The 15,109-nt window shown below is 43.6% G+C and overlaps 1 protein-coding gene across 2 annotated transcripts; it reads left to right on the top strand.

The window, feature by feature from the left end:
- Window positions 1–833: 833 nt before the first annotated feature.
- On the top strand, window positions 834–14,517 carry LOC116242432 (beta-1,4-galactosyltransferase 3-like). 2 transcript variants are annotated; one of them, XM_031613183.2, is made up of 6 exons: window positions 837–1,512; window positions 8,637–8,872; window positions 9,775–9,965; window positions 10,757–10,879; window positions 13,056–13,154; window positions 14,074–14,517. In XM_031613183.2, the coding sequence occupies exons 1-6, from the start codon at window positions 1,275–1,277 to the stop codon at window positions 14,213–14,215; spliced, it is 1,029 nt and encodes a 342-aa protein (XP_031469043.2). In that variant the 5' UTR covers window positions 837–1,274; the 3' UTR covers window positions 14,216–14,517. The 2 variants fall into 2 exon arrangements, with proteins under 2 accessions (XP_031469044.2, XP_031469043.2); XM_031613184.2 differs by lacking the exon at window positions 10,757–10,879 and having other exon boundaries at window positions 834–1,512.
- The last annotated feature ends 592 nt before the right edge of the window (window positions 14,518–15,109 follow it).

Genomic DNA, 15,109 nt, shown 5'->3' with positions numbered 1-15,109 from the left:
ATGCCCAGCTGATCTGGCTAGCTATACATTAGTTTTCCAGTCATGAGAACATATATATAACATAGGCTGAACTAAAGATTGGGGCAAGCTGTTGCTTTTCCAGCTGACATGCTTATTGTGCCCCAGAAAGGCACAAGGTGGCAATTTTTACACCACCTGACTGCCAGTAAAGTTAGCAGAGCTGCCAGTGCAGATCCTTTCCAAAATGACCTGCTTCTCTCTGCCTCAGAAATTGATGGAGACAGGCCTTGCCCACGCTCACAGAATCATAGAATCACAAAGGTTAAAAAAGACCGTTAAGTTGATCTAGTCCAACCACCAACCCATCCCCAGCATGCCCACTGAGCCGTGTCCCTCTGTGCCACATCTACAAGGTCCTTGAACACCTCCAGGCACAGTGACTGCACCACCTCCCTGGGCAGCCGTGCCACTGCCTCAATACCCAACCTGAACCCTCCCTCCCGGTGCAACTTGAGGCCATCCTGTCTCATCCTATAGCTGGTACCCGGGAGAAGAGGCCAACTCCCACCTCACCACCACCACCTTCTTTTCTCAGTGTGTTTTCTTTATCTACCATCACAATAACTTCTCCAAGGAAGTTTTAAGTAACGAAAACAAATACTACAGCTGATGCAGCTCCTCACGGGGAGCTGAGGGGCAGCGCTGAGCTCTGCTCTGTGTGACAGCGACAGGGCCCGAGGGAACGGCATGGAGCTGTGTCAGGGGAGGGCAGATGGGGGTTGGGGACAGGGTCTGCACCACAGGGCGGTGGGCACGGAACGGGCGGACCAGCACCTGAGGGCGATGACTACAGCTCCCAGCATGCCCCGCGGCAGCTCCGCCCATCCCGGTGTGCTGGGAGCTGTAGTCTCTGCGGAAGGAGCGGGCCGGCCGTGAGGGGCGGTCGCCGCGGGGTGAGAGTGTCCGCGTCCTTATCTCGAGCTGGGGCGGAGCGGGTGAAAGATTGGGTGCCTACAAGGGCAGGGGAGTGAGCCCAGGTCCCCTCGCATGCTGACGGGTGCGCGCGGCGCCGCGTTTTCCCGCCCTTTCCTCCGGGCGCTCGTTGGGTGGGCAGAGGAGCGGGGGCCGTGCCGCTGCCGGGGCCCCGAGCTGCTCCTCCTTCCCTCGGCGGAATCGTGAAGGGCGGATCTGCGCTGGCGGAGGGGAGCGCCGCCGCCTCCCGAAGTCGGTGCCTGGAGTGGCGGAGGTGCTCGGCCGCAGCCATGTAGCCCCGAGCGGGCGGCGGCTGGCGGCGGTCACCCGGAGCGAGAGCCATGTCCCTATCCCGCGTGGAGAACCCCTGCTTCCTGCTGTTCCTGCTCGTCTTCCAAGCCGTGTTCATCCTGATACTGTACCGAGGTGGAGCCTCCAGCGTGTTCCGGGGGTTTTTGGAGTCGCAGCGCGTTTTGGATTACTCCAAAAGCCACGACGTGTATACGAACCTCAGCCTGCTGGTCCCGGCTGGCGGCGGGGCGGCGCTGCCCTACTGCTCGGCGCACTCACCCATCGCCGGTACGTACCGACCTCGGGCTCCTCCCGGCTCCGGGTGTCGCTCTTTTGGGCTCCTGTTAGGCTTTCAGCGTTTAAACTGTGGTTTGTGTGAGGATGCGTCTCGCTCTTCGCGGTGATTGTGTCGGCCTGGGATTTGTTGTGTGTCTTTGACAGTGTCCTCCATACGCTTTGGAGTTAAGTCGCAGGCTGTGCCCCGTTTACGGCGGGTCACAGCTGCTCCGTGAAGCGGCGTTAATTCAGCTGTTGTGCTGCTAAAACATCTCCTAAATGAAGTAAATGCCAAGTTAGAACCATAGAGCAAGTTTAACAGCGGTGATGCACTGGTGTTAGTGAATCCCTTCCACTCGGGTAGCCCGGACTGGAAGAGTTCTGTAAGTGTGCACGTGTTGTTGCTGTGGCTGTTCCACTGCTGAACATACAGCACTGTAAGTTACTCTGGTCTGTTCTTCCCTACAGCACAAGTTTCTGTATGCCTAACTTTTCACATCCATAGTCTTGATACACACTCCTTAGTCGTGCTGCTCTTCTAGGAAAGTGGTTCTGTGCAAATGGAACACGGAGAGAGCAGCCTGACCTTAGCTCACAGGTAGAAGTGTTGTGGAAGACAGCAGCTTTGCTTCCTCCTGTGCTGAGCTGCTTGCTTAGCTTACTGAGCTGTGCTGGCCGCCTCCAGCTGAGCCTTTTGAGGATGTAATGCTGCCTGTTCTGTGGAGTTTTCTTCCTACCGCTTGCTGAAGTTAAATGAAATGCAGTACGTGTGGTAATGTTTGGTATAAGTTTCAGCACTTCTCCTGGAAACAGCTCTATTAAGCATTACTGAAATAGCACAGTTTCTTTGTACAAGTGTCAGTTATAATGGTCTTAGTATAGCCTCTTGTTCATCATTAACCAGAGCCCATCAGTTCTTGCGGGAAGCTATGATTCTGTGGCTCAGGCTGCCTTGTTTTGCTGGGAAACACAGCAGAAATTGACTTGTACCTTGCTTGTTTCCACTACTGACAAGAATCTGCTGTCCTGAACAAATGAGTAAGCTTTGCTCTTAAATTTTAAAAAGTAGATGTAATTCTGTGCAGCTTGCCTGCCAACAATCAGATAAGCGAGAGCAGTGATGATGTACGTGGAGGAGGCAGATGCAGAGTGAAACTGCATAAAAGTAATGGATGGTGTCAGAGCTAGAAAATCTACATTAAGATCTTTTCTACTCCCCATTCCTGGCAGTACTAAGAAGAGAGGGGTTGGCCAGCATGTCATACTCCAGCAATAATATGAAAACAGTGTAGTTAGAGGCAGAAGCAAACAGTATGACTGAGTAGGTAAAAGAAAAAATAGTGAAGCAAAGGGACTGTGGGAGTTCTGCTGTACTAATGAGTTAGAATGGAGAATATGAAGCATTGTTGCTGTTAAACGATATTTTAGAGCATTGTTACAGGTTGAGATTAAGAAAAATAACTTGTAGTTTCTACTCAACAATGTTTCCTTTTATATTTTATTTATTCCTATATGCCAGCCTCTTGAGAGTGGTATTTTTTTGTGTTTTTTTTCCTTGTAAAGATGCATGCTGCTCTGCAAGTTGCTTGCCCTTAATTCGTCTGTGCCCATCACATATAGAACACATATAACTACTTTTTTTTTTTCCATCCTTAACATCCCATGAAACTATAAAACTTCATAAATGTCTTGATTGGTTGTTATCATCTCTTCTGGAGCCGATCTGTCTTGGAAGCCCTACATCAGAGAGAATGATGCCTCTTAATACTAATTTCATAAACCCACTAAATAAGGTTTCAAATCAATTCTGTAGACTCCAGTCTCCTTATTCAGAGCTGGTAATAATTCACTGTGTCCACTCCAAAACACGTTAAAGGATCTGGAAGCATGCCAAGCAGCATAAATGGTTTCTGTATTGGGGCTGTTATGAACTGCAGTGCTTTCTTCACTTATGTATACAGTAGATCATTTAACTAATTCTTTCAATGTAGACTCAGATTGAAGCTCCATCTGCCTTTTACTCACTACCTGAATCCACTTCCAGGGCAGCTGCATAAGAATTAACTGCATAAATCTTCCTGCCTTGGAAGAACTGGGTTTGTATTTTTAACCATCAGTGGTGTTTGCTGCCCCTTTTGTGGCCCCTAACTTGAGAAGCAAAGTGTGCAATATGACTGCAGTGATATACTTTGTGCTGCTGTACTTTTGCTGAGGTATCAATCCATGCTGCTCTTCCTGTTTGTTTAGCTTGTGTGAGTTTCACTTTTTCTTATTGAACTCCGTTATTAGAGCTGTTTATTCTGAGCTAAGAAAGACTTTAGAAGTAATGTAGTTCCTCAAGATGGAATAGATTTGTTTAAAATTAATAGATCCCTTGATATTCAGATGTGTTGACTAGAACGTATCACAGGCAGGGAGTGTGCTGTCACAGGCAGCTGCTAACAATATGGACAGGGAATTGTGGGGTTTAATTCTGTGCACTGAAGTTTCCTATTAACTAAACACTCTTCAGGGATAGAAAGAGCTCAGGAGCCAGACTGTGGAGGGAACTGATTGGTCATGTTAAGGTGTTGATTATCATAGAACCATCATGGAATCACCAAGGTTGGAAAAGACCTCCAAGATCATTTAGTCCAACTACTGTTGCCCTGTGAACCCTCATCCCTCCAACATCCAAACATTTCTTGAACACCTCCAGGGCTGCTGACTCCTCCACCTCCCTAGGCAGCCTGTGGCAGCACTTTACCACTCTTCTGGAGAAGAAATTTTTCCTAATATCCAACCAGAACCTCCCCTGGTTGAACAACTTGAGGCTGTTCACACTCATCCTGTTGCTAGTTATGCTGGAGAAGAGGCCAACCCCCACCTCGCCATCGCCTCCTCTTAAGGAGTTTTAGAGAGCAATAAGGTCTCCCTTGAGCATCCTCTTATCCAGACTGAACAATCCCAGCTCCCTCAGCTGCTCTTCATAAGACTTGTGCTGCAGACCCCTCACAGTTTTGTTGCCCTTTTCTGGACACGCTTCAGGGCCTCAATGTTCAGGTCCCTCTGTAGGGCCTTCCCATCTCCATACAGATGGATACTTTCTCCCAGCTTGGTGTTATCTGCAAATTTACTGAGGGTTTGATACCACCTGCTGATACTGCTTCAGTAAAACGCAGCTTCTGACAGAATAACAAGAAGCTTTATGCCTGACCCTCTCATTATCAGATCCCTAAGGTATTTGACATTAAACTCCCAGGATATACTTCAGATCATTCAGACAATTTTCATTTTAAATTATGCTTTTCTAGGAGAAAAAAGGAAAAAAAGAGCACACAGTCATTGTTAACTCTCTTTCTTTCTGAACTACTGCCCATTTGAAAGGCAGTCAAATAGCAGAAAAGTGTTTAAAAGAAATTAGAGTTAAAAGAATATTTAATACATGTAATGTATCAAGTTTAGAGCTTTCCCTCAGAGGGAAAGTCCCTCTCTCTTCTTCTGGATGCAGACAACTATGCAGCTCTCCATTCCTGGGCCATATGTTGGTAGCTGCATAGCTCCAGAGGAGGCCCCTGGCTGACCCTTTGGAAGATCAACCTTTTGTCTTGCAGAGATTTTCCACGGTGTCACACAGTTGAACTGACTTCCCAACTGTCTCACCTAACCATGGTTGCACAGCATTTTGTACCTTGTCTGAATGGGGATCCTGTGCTTTCTAACATGGCTGAGATGGTTGAGCTTTTTTTTTTTTCCACCCTCCCCTTTTTCTCTTTGTTCTGTCCTTTCCCAATGATCTTTTATTTTTCCCTGTCTGGGCCAGCCTGCAGCTTCTCTGCCCACATCTGGGATTTAATCGGATTACAGTGCATTAGCTGTTTGTTAGCTGGATGGGAAGGAGAGCAGAGAGCTGGAACTGAGTTTATAGCCAAGGGGTGTAGGGCAGACAGAGGTTTGGGGATACATCACAGGCTTTAACGGCTCTTTTCTGTGCTTTCTTAGCATGTAAGAATGAGTTTCAGAGCTGGGTTTTTTTTTTTTTTTTTGAGGTGAGGAGCCAGGCAGCTCAGGAGAATGTGTTGCCTCGAAAAGCCTCAGAACTTTATTATCCTCGTGTATTGGATGTCTGGGTATGGAAGGAGACAACAGAAGCCCTTGTTACTTTTGTCCCTTATGTCCAAATTCAGATCTGATTTTTGGAATTTAAGGATTACCGCTGCAGAACCTTAACTCTAATACAAAAAGCTGGGATTGTATTAGGGAAAACAGAAATGCCTTTGTGGGAGAACAAAAAAAGAATTAATTCCATTTCTTACGTTGTCTTGGGAGCTGTGATCTGTACATGAAATCCATTCTGCAGATAGTATTTCTTCAGCAAACTCCAGCTGTCATCATATTGGTGGTTAATGATGCTGTAGTTAGAAGAACTTAAAAGAACTGCTCATCAGGAGAGTTCATAAATCTGAAAAGCAGTGTAAAATACAGGCTTAAAACAACGTTGGCCTGAAATGTGCTGGCTCTTAAAGATGGAGCAGGAAACAGTCTGCATAAACGTAGATAATAACATCGTAAAATCCTTACAGTAAACACAACCTGGATTTGTGGGCCTGCTGCACAATTCTTTGCAGATCTTCTCTTCTGTTTCAGATACGCAAGTACAACAGCAGTGTACTCCAGTTTCTAATCTAATGTACTTAGGGTAACATCATTAAAATCAAATCCCTCCTGTGTTTTGGGTACTGAAGGGAGGATTTACAAGTGATGCTTCAGAGTCAGCAATCACAAAATCTTGTTGGCAAAATTGTCTTGTTTTTTTTTCTTTTTTCTTTCTTTTTTTAAGCCAAACTATGAAGTGGGATTCACAGGGGCTGGTCTTCTAGTTCTTTTTTAATTGTGCAAGGGATGGGGTCAGTGGCTGTTTTGACAGACCTTGGAGGAATGCTGTTATGTGTGTTTCTGGAAGAAGAGGCTGTTACTGCCTCTAAGTTTGCCCACGAGAAGTGAGACGTATTCAGCTTCTGTGTGCAAAGCGTTTCCCAGTTTTGTACAGACAGCTTGAATCTTACTCCAAAGCTAATCCTTGGGCCCTCCTCACGCTCTTCTGAAACAAGCAACTGCAGGAGGGGTGTCACTTCCTTTGTGTCAGTTAAACAGGATGTGGGTGAACACAGACCCTATTTATTTATGTACTTTGTTAGGTTTGTACTAGAGATTTTGGGTGTGAGATAGGCTGGAAGAAATACCTTCTGGACTCACCTCCTTTAATATGTATCAGACTTGGGGCAAACCGAGGCAAATGCCTGTCTCTGCTCAAGTGAAAGCTACTAAACACCAAGCCTAAATACTTATTCTCTTTCTCCCAGGCTTCGTTATCACAAGCTTCATGAGAGGATAATTTATTTCAGTGCTTTAGAGGGAGTGTGACTTAGAAGATACTGAAAGCTCACTTCAAAACAGCCACAGGATTAACTATGAGCTTGGAAGAGGGGAAAAAAAAAAATCTCATTTATGACAGCAAAAATAAATAAATAAAGTAGCCCCCAGGCTTCTGGTACAAAAATATTTTGTCCTTGGGTAGTGTGACCCGCAGAGAATTATTGGACTTTCTTAAAAACCATAATATGATGTGATCACATTGTTGGATTTTAGTTGTAGTTTAGGTGAAGGTTTCTTCTAGCTTGTGTGAAGAATATATTTTAATATATTTTTATGAAAATTATTATATTTTATTGTTCTGTATTTGTGCTTAATTTTCTTAGAGAAAAGTGACTGGAAAGCCACTGTGATCCACTGATAAGTGTGCAAATGTCACTCTTGCTAGTTCTGGTCCTCCTTTCACAATCCACACACAGGAGGGGTGCCAACTCTTTGAAAGGGTAGATGATGGCAGAACGAGGGAAAATAGTTTAAAGTTCAAGGAGGGAAGATTTAGGCTGGGTATCAGACAGAAGTTCTTTACAGAGAGAGTGGTGAGGTGTTGGAACAGGCTGCCCAGAGAGGCCGTGGATGCCCCGTCCCTGGAGGTGTTCAAGGCCAGGCTGGATGGGGCCCTGGGCAGCCTGGTCTAGCATTAAATGTGGAGGTTGGTGGCCCTGCCTGTGGCAGGGAGGTTGGAGACTCGTGATCCTTGAGGTCCCTTCCAACCTACGCCATTCTATGATTCTGTGAACCCAGAAGAGGTAGTGAAATAATGAGTCTTTGTACTTTAAGGTTGTCACAATGCAGGATTTGTGTTAAAATCGTGATTGATACTTTGCTCTGCTTCCTTTTTTTTTTTTTTTTTTCAAGCTTTTCCCATCTGGATAAGATACCATTATTTTAATTAGGTAAAAACTGCTTTACGCACTGGATATGTTTTGTGTTTAAAACTGATCTACTTAGTAGAGTTGCTGTCATGTGTAGTTCCTTTTGCTGCCCCATGCCTATTCTTGCAAATACGAAATACTGAGCTTCTTCCTCAGCTCCACTGTCTAGAACTTCGATAGTAAAATGTTACCTGCCTGGCACGGTGTATATAATTAAATAATACAGCAAATACAGCCCTTGTGGCATGTGATTAAACTTTGAACTTCTGTTCAGATAGAACTAACATTTTTCTAAAGCATTTGTATTTCCCAAATCATTTGAATTCAACTGGGCTTTAATCTATCTCCCCCCAACCTGCTGAGTATCCTTATGGACATCTTTGGCCTTGAATCAAATCTGAAAGAGCCTTACAGACATTTTCCATGTGGGTAGCCAAAAAAACAAGTGTCATCTAGATTGGTTTTCATCTGTACTCCTACAGTGGATACACTTATTGAAGGATGCACAGAAGACAGGTTTGTGTGTTGTGGAGCCAATACCAAGAAAAAGGAAAGTACACGAGCCTGGAGTACATTGTTGGCTGTAATATTTCTATGATGCCTCTCTGGCAAGTGCCTGCTGGCCTGGTGCTGGGCCTGGGAGTGCTGTGCAGAGCTGTGATGGGGTGACTGGCAGGTAGCAATGGAATTTGTCACATGGGCACATCTATGTGGTGTTATTACCTGTTCTGGCTTAGCAGAGATCTGGTGTCTCCTGTAGTAACCGTGTGCAGCTGGTCTAGTGTTCTTAAATGCAAGTTGAGAAACATTCCTAATGTTGTTTATTTTCTTTTTCTCTGCCTCTCCTTACAGTTGGTCCATTAGCCATCACTTTTGACGTGCTCCCTAGTGAAAGAATGATCATCCAAAAGAATCCTTTTGTTCAGTCTGGAGGCCAGTACAGACCACCTCACTGCTTGGCCCGCTACAAGTCAGCCATCCTCGTAGCATACAGTAACCAGGAGAAATACCTTCACCATCTTCTCTACTACATTCATCCTTTCTTGCAGCGCCAGCAGCTCAGCTATAGAATCTACTTGATTCAGCAGGTAAATCTAAATCGAATATGCCTGGTGCTGTGGCTGAGTTTTCCACGTGAAGGTTAGGTTCTGAACAGGGAATGTGAATCTTCTAATGGATTGGATGTTTGATGCCTGGGTCAAGCTGCTAAATTACATGCCATCATACTTCCATGGCTGCCACTGATTGAAATATCTTACCACTTGTCAAGATCATTGTCCTGCTATTGATTTGTTGTGTTGGGTTGTTTGTTTTTTTTTTCCTCCCAGGAGGGATTAAGCTGTCATTAAGTGGTAACTTGTATTTTCAGCTCTTCAGGAGTTGGATGTGAGTTGTCTGTCAGTGGCTTGTCAGTACAGCTGCTGACTAAAACTGTTGAGACTAAATGTTAAAATGAAGTTGGTTATTTTTAGACTATATCAAGTGAAAACATCTGGCTTGGCCTTCCTGTTTGCCACAGGCCATGCAGGTTAAACAGCCATTAGTAACTGATGATGGACTGATGTTGCAAGAGATAGTGGAAAGAGGGAAAGTTTGGGGTTCATTGATTAAGATTGGTAGCTGATTGAGTTGCAAGAAGCTTTTTGTTTGTGACAGATCTTTTTTTTTTTTTCTCCTTTCTAAGCTTTAGTAAGCAGTAGTCAGGAAGGAAGTGTTGATGTGCTTATGTATGTCAACCCGAGGACTTAATGTTCTGGTCTCTTTAAAAATCTTCTTCATATGCCAGCAATAAACAGCACCTGATACATCACTGATTTACAATTGCAAACAATATTTTGAAGAGAACAGGTAATCTAGGGGATGAAATTCACAGACAGTAGTAATTCACTCCAGTGTCATTCACCTATGTAAGGCTTTTGCTCTAACATCCATTGTAATTGAGTTCTCCTGTTTCTTGTTTTGGTGGAGAAATATAAATCTTATTTTCCAGGTGGGGAATGGCACGTTTAACCGAGCAAAGTTACTCAATGTTGGTGTCCGGGAAGCCCTGAAGGATGAAGACTGGGACTGCCTCCTTCTGCATGATGTGGACCTGGTACCTGAGAATGATTATAATCTCTATGTCTGCGATGAATACTATCCCAAACATGTGGCTAGTGCCATGGATAAATTTCAGTACAAGTAAGTGCTTCCATTTGCTTTGGGATTTATATATCATACTCTTTCTAGATGGATAGTATGAATGTGGACAGATTGGGAAAGATCCAACCTTCAAGCAAGTGAGAGTTTTCATTTTTTGTTTTAGCACTAGAGGCTTCTCCAATAAGAGGAGTTGCTGACCTAAACATGCAGTCTTGAACGATTCCATGCATGTGTTTCCCTGCTCCATTGTTAGCTCAGCTTGGAAATAACTGGCTGATTTGCTTTTGTTTCCACAATAAAGAGTACAGGATGGCAGATACTGGAGTGTGTGGAAGATTCTGGGAAGTGGTTGAGTCACCATTCCTGCATGTGTTTAAAAACTGTTTGGATGTGGTGCTCAGGGACACGATTTAGCAGAGGGTTGTTAGAGTTAGGGTAGTGTGGTTAGGTTGCAGTTGGACTTGGTGATCTTGAAGCTCTTTGCCAACCTGAACAGTTCTATGATTCTATACATAGTACAACATCAGTGTTTGGAACTAATTGGAGATATTAATTTTCAAACCACCTTCACTTAGACCTACTCAGAGGGACATAGGAATTGCATGATTTTGCTGTTTTGGGTTTCAGTAAATAGTATCTCCTAATTCTGGGCTTAAATCTTTCTTTGGGAGTACGTCTAAACTTACTGCTTTGCATCCATCTGCCTCTGCAGAAAAACTGTAAGGAATGAGATTAACATCTGTGATCTGGCTGACATTTCCTCGTTTCTGAAGGACTGTTATTAGCCCTCAGACTGATGTTTCTTCCCCCCTCCCCCCTTGCTATTTTAGCCTTCCATATAAGTCCTTTTTTGGAGGTGTATCTGCTTTGACTCCAGAGCACTACATGAAGATGAACGGGTTTCCAAACACATACTGGGGTGATGGTGGTGAAACTGATGACATCGCAGCAAGGTACTGATTCACAAGACAAGCTTAAAGTAGAACCAGGCTTTCTAGTGAAACACAGAGCATTACTGCAAGAGAGGAACTAAAAGACTCCATTCCTTAACATGCTTGCAGTAGCACTGTAATCCAGATGCTGTTGACAGTGGGCATGATTGCTGTCAGAAAATGCTCAGAATCTATGACTAATTGTTGTGTGCTGGGAGAACAAAGCTTTCTTCAGATACTGGAGGACAATGTGGTACTTTGCATCCTTGTGCCTGCACTCACGCTGGAGCACTTCCAAGGGGTTATAACCAGCAGTAGTTGACGTGCTGTGACTCCACTGACATTAACAGCCCCAAGGAAGAGAATCTGTAAACTTGATAAAAAGAAAATCAAGAAGCATTTATTAATTCCCACACAGTTCTGAATTTACTTTAGGTAGGCACATTGGTTGCTCCAAATGCTACCTAGTCATTAATACTCAGAATTCAGTTACTAATGGCAGTTTAACCTGCATAGCCTGTTCCTTCATTCCAACTTCTGCCCTCAGTGCTGAGTGATGGAGAAGTCTGTGAACTAGTGTGAGTGACAGCAGAAGCTGACAGTATTTTTTTTTCTTGTATGTTGGTTGCTATGGCAGCAGCATTCTATAGAAGTGAACACAATGAATTTAGTTTCAGGTACTTTGCCTAATGCAGATTCTTCAAGTACAAAATCACAGCTGTGTCTTTATTCACCTTTGTAGTTGCACTGTGTACCATCCTGCACTGAGGCAAGCTAATAGGGTAGTTAAAAAAGCTAAAACGTTTTTTGGTCTTGCACAGCATTATGGTTATGGTGAAATGTTCTGGTTTAAAAGCTGCTAGAGTCCTCAACAGCAGTATTCTTCTGGGAATTGAAATCAGGTTAACACAGAAATCCTTCTCTGCCTTTCAGAGCAAGCTAGCTAAAATAGTACATAGGTTGCTCTGAAAGTAATGCCTCCTATTTATTTCCCTGGACACTACAACAGTTACAAAGAGCACAGAAATGCTATTTGATAGGGAAAATTCTCAGTTATAAAACACTGTTTTTCAACATAGTACCACCATTACCTATGCATTTTTTTTTTTTTTGCTGGTGAAGAACAAGAGCCTGTGTGCTGCGCAGTGGAGGTGATGCACTCTTTCATGTTTGTTGTGATGGTGCTGTTACTAGGAAAATGTTGCCCAGATAGTCCATTTCTCATTGACCAAAACAGGGAAATCAAAAGTTGCTGAATTTGGACTATGTGGTGGGTGTGATAGGACAGTCCAGGCAAGACTGACAATGTGCACAATGGTCTTTGAATGGTATGGGGCCTGGCATTATTGTGTTGCAAAAGAACAAGGTGTTCTTCTCTGGCCTGACTCTGAATGCTCAAGCCTTCAGCTTAGTCAGTATTCTGATGTAGCAGTCGGAGCTGATGGTTTCTCTTAGTTCCAGGAAATCTGAAAAGATTATCCCCTTTCCTATCCCAAAAGAACCTTTGCCTGCTGAGGACTGTGTCTTATGTTTCTTTGATGGCAAATTCACCCGTCACCACTCTGGGTTGCTGTTTTGATTCTGGCTTGTAGTGGTGACACCACATCGAGTCACTGGTAATGATGTGATGACAGGAAACTGTCACCTTCAGCCTTAGATTGGTTCAGTATGTCCTCTCAAGCTTGTGTATGGTGTTCTTTCTGTTCCTCTGTAAGACCCACCTGGTGCAAATCTTGTGAAATTCAAATGCAACAAGCTGCCTTGTGTAAAATTGAAATACATATTAGGATGTCATTACTGTCAATGAAATGTTGAAATCATTTTCTATTTCTAGGTAAACAAATATTTTCAGTTCCGTAGCCTCTCCCAGCTTTAGAGCATTCCTGCTTCAGTGCAGCTTGCTGTTGTACCAGGTCACAACAGAAGGCAATCAAATGCTGCAGACATGCCATTTAGATAACCTAAACTGAGCACAATTTCATTCTTCTGCAAAGAAAATTCCTGTGAATATGAGGGGTCCTCTGTGATAAACAAAGGCTTGCTAGGTCTGACAGTATTACTGTCAATTTCTGTTGGTAAACTAACATAATGCCATCAATCAGTAATTAATTGCTTAAAGTAAGTTATACAAAATGCAGTTGTTAGCTGGCAATGACATCTTTATACCTAAGTACACATCTTGTTCTTCATTTTAAAGGATCCAGTTAGCAGGCATGAGAATTGTGCGGACCCCACCGCACCTTGGACGCTACAAAGTGATGGACTACAAGAGAGAGACAGAAGAGCCCTGGAGAAGGTAACTGTACCAGAGAGGGTAGCTCAGGCTGCTCCTTGTGGCAGGCTGTTACCTCATCATTCTTAAGAAAGGCAGGAAGTAAACCTCATGCCACTGCTTATTTTTCTGTTTTAATGCTGCTATTTAAAGAAAGCTCCAGTTAGCTTCACTTGAGCTGTGCTGCTCTTGTCTCTGTGTTGGAAGGGTAGATGCATTTCTAGTTTCCTACTTCTTCCTTAGTGAAGTTAAGAATATTTGCTAGCCAGGCAGCTTGCAAGTATCAAACTTCAGCATCAAATTATTCAGGGAAAATGCCATCTCAGTCTATCTTGTAAACCAGAAGGTTTCTGTTTGAAGAGGCTCTTTGTGCAGATTTAGAGTGTGTAATTAAAATAGTAGACAGTAGTGTTGTAGCTTGAGGAGGTGATTAAGGTTCATGACAGCCCTTAGCAAAGACCCACTTTTATTCAAAAGCAATGGGGAGAGAGTGTTGGGGCAAGTGTGAAGGCTTCTCATACTGACAACACAGATTTCCCTCCCTCCTCTTAACTGAGGTTTCCATAACAACTCTGTCTTAAACCTACTTATTGCAGTCTGTGTTCGCTCTTGCAAGCCTTGCTGTTGTGCTCCCAGGTCTCTTTGCTTGCTACCAGGTGTTATTTTTTTCAGAATCCACCCCCTCAGTCTCCCTTTCTGATCAGGATCCAGTCTGTGCTGTCCTCTTTGTTTGTAATACTCAACACAAAGTTCAACCCAACCCTGTTAAGCATTCTCTCCTTCTGGTCTGTAATTATAGGATTTTCTTGGGGCTTTGACAGCTTTCACCTGCTAAACCTTTGCCCTCTAGAATACCATTTCTTCTGCTACCTCTGTTGAAAGCATCAGTTGTTACCATCACTTTTGTTCTTCTCTCTAATGGCAACTGTTCTCCTTTCTTCAGGCCTGCTTCCTACCACAACACTGGAAAAACTTGGAAGGATGATGGGATGAACTCTTTAGAGTTCAAACTCCTTTCCAGAACAAAGCATCCTCTTTATACCAACATTACTGTGGACATTGGATATGTTCCTCCCTTTTCTTAAGATAATGAAAACTAAAGTGGAGTTTGAATTCACTGTGACAGCACAGTTCTGGGTATTCAGCCTCTACCTCTGGCTGTAGTGCAGAGTGTGCAGCACCTGAGACTAATCCTGTTGCCTTTCATACAATGAACTTTTCTTTGGATTATAGGAGACTTTGAAGAAAAGGCTTCAGGAATGAGGCATGATAGCTACACACAGGATCTGGCTTATTGTAAAAGTCCTTTAAAAGCACTGTAAAACTACTGAACCAAATCTACATGTCATCCCTCAGGCTGGAGAGAGGCTGTCTCCTTGACAGTAAATTGACCCAAGTTTTCTGGAACCTTTGTTCCATAAAGGGATGGCTCTGTTCTGCTGCTTACTCAACTGGTAAGTGGGATTCAGGCCGTTCTGTCAGTCCTCTGAAATGCTGTATTTTGAGAGAGAACTTGCTTGGTGTTGAAACTCATTACAGTTCTGTAAATATTCTTTGTGAATTTGTGTCAAGAAAGTTGAGGTGTTTGTTTGGATTAAGATTTTTCTAGAGTATTTAATAAGATTTTAATAAAGGAGAAAGTTGCCCTGAAGTTAGATGAAACTATCTTAAATTCCTGTTCGTCTGGCCCGATTTTGAATGAGTGTGTGAGTTCTTGCTGTAGTCATGAGTAATTCACATCTAAAGAGACCTCAGACTGTCAGCTATGCTCACCAGATGGAAATTAATCTACCATTTCAGCCATTGCTCACATGTTAATTATCTCTCAAGGTTGATCTGTATTCAATTAAAACACTTCTGAGAAATGAAATACTAGAGGAAAAAATTAAATATGTCAACAGTAGAGCCATGACCCTGACAAGAATGCATCTGTACTTACCTGACAGTGAGGCTGATGGTCTGCCCTACATCTTGCCCTT

This window comes from Phasianus colchicus, chromosome 1 (assembly GCF_987193195.1).
Source record: "Phasianus colchicus chromosome 1, bPhaCol1.hap1.1, whole genome shotgun sequence".
Lineage (NCBI taxonomy): Eukaryota > Metazoa > Chordata > Aves > Galliformes > Phasianidae > Phasianus > Phasianus colchicus.
Note: the sequence above shows the minus strand (reverse complement) of the source record. Positions and strands in the feature narration are given on the sequence as shown.

Coding starts and splice junctions, on each gene's coding strand:
- LOC116242432 (XM_031613183.2), top strand. CDS start 1,275: ATGTCCCTATCCCGCGTGGAGAACCCCTGCTTCCTGCTGTTCCTGCTC. Junction 9,966..10,756: donor ATGGATAAATTTCAGTACAA/GTAAGTGCTTCC, acceptor TTGCTATTTTAG/CCTTCCATATAAGTCCTTTT. Junction 10,880..13,055: donor ACTGATGACATCGCAGCAAG/GTACTGATTCAC, acceptor TTCATTTTAAAG/GATCCAGTTAGCAGGCATGA.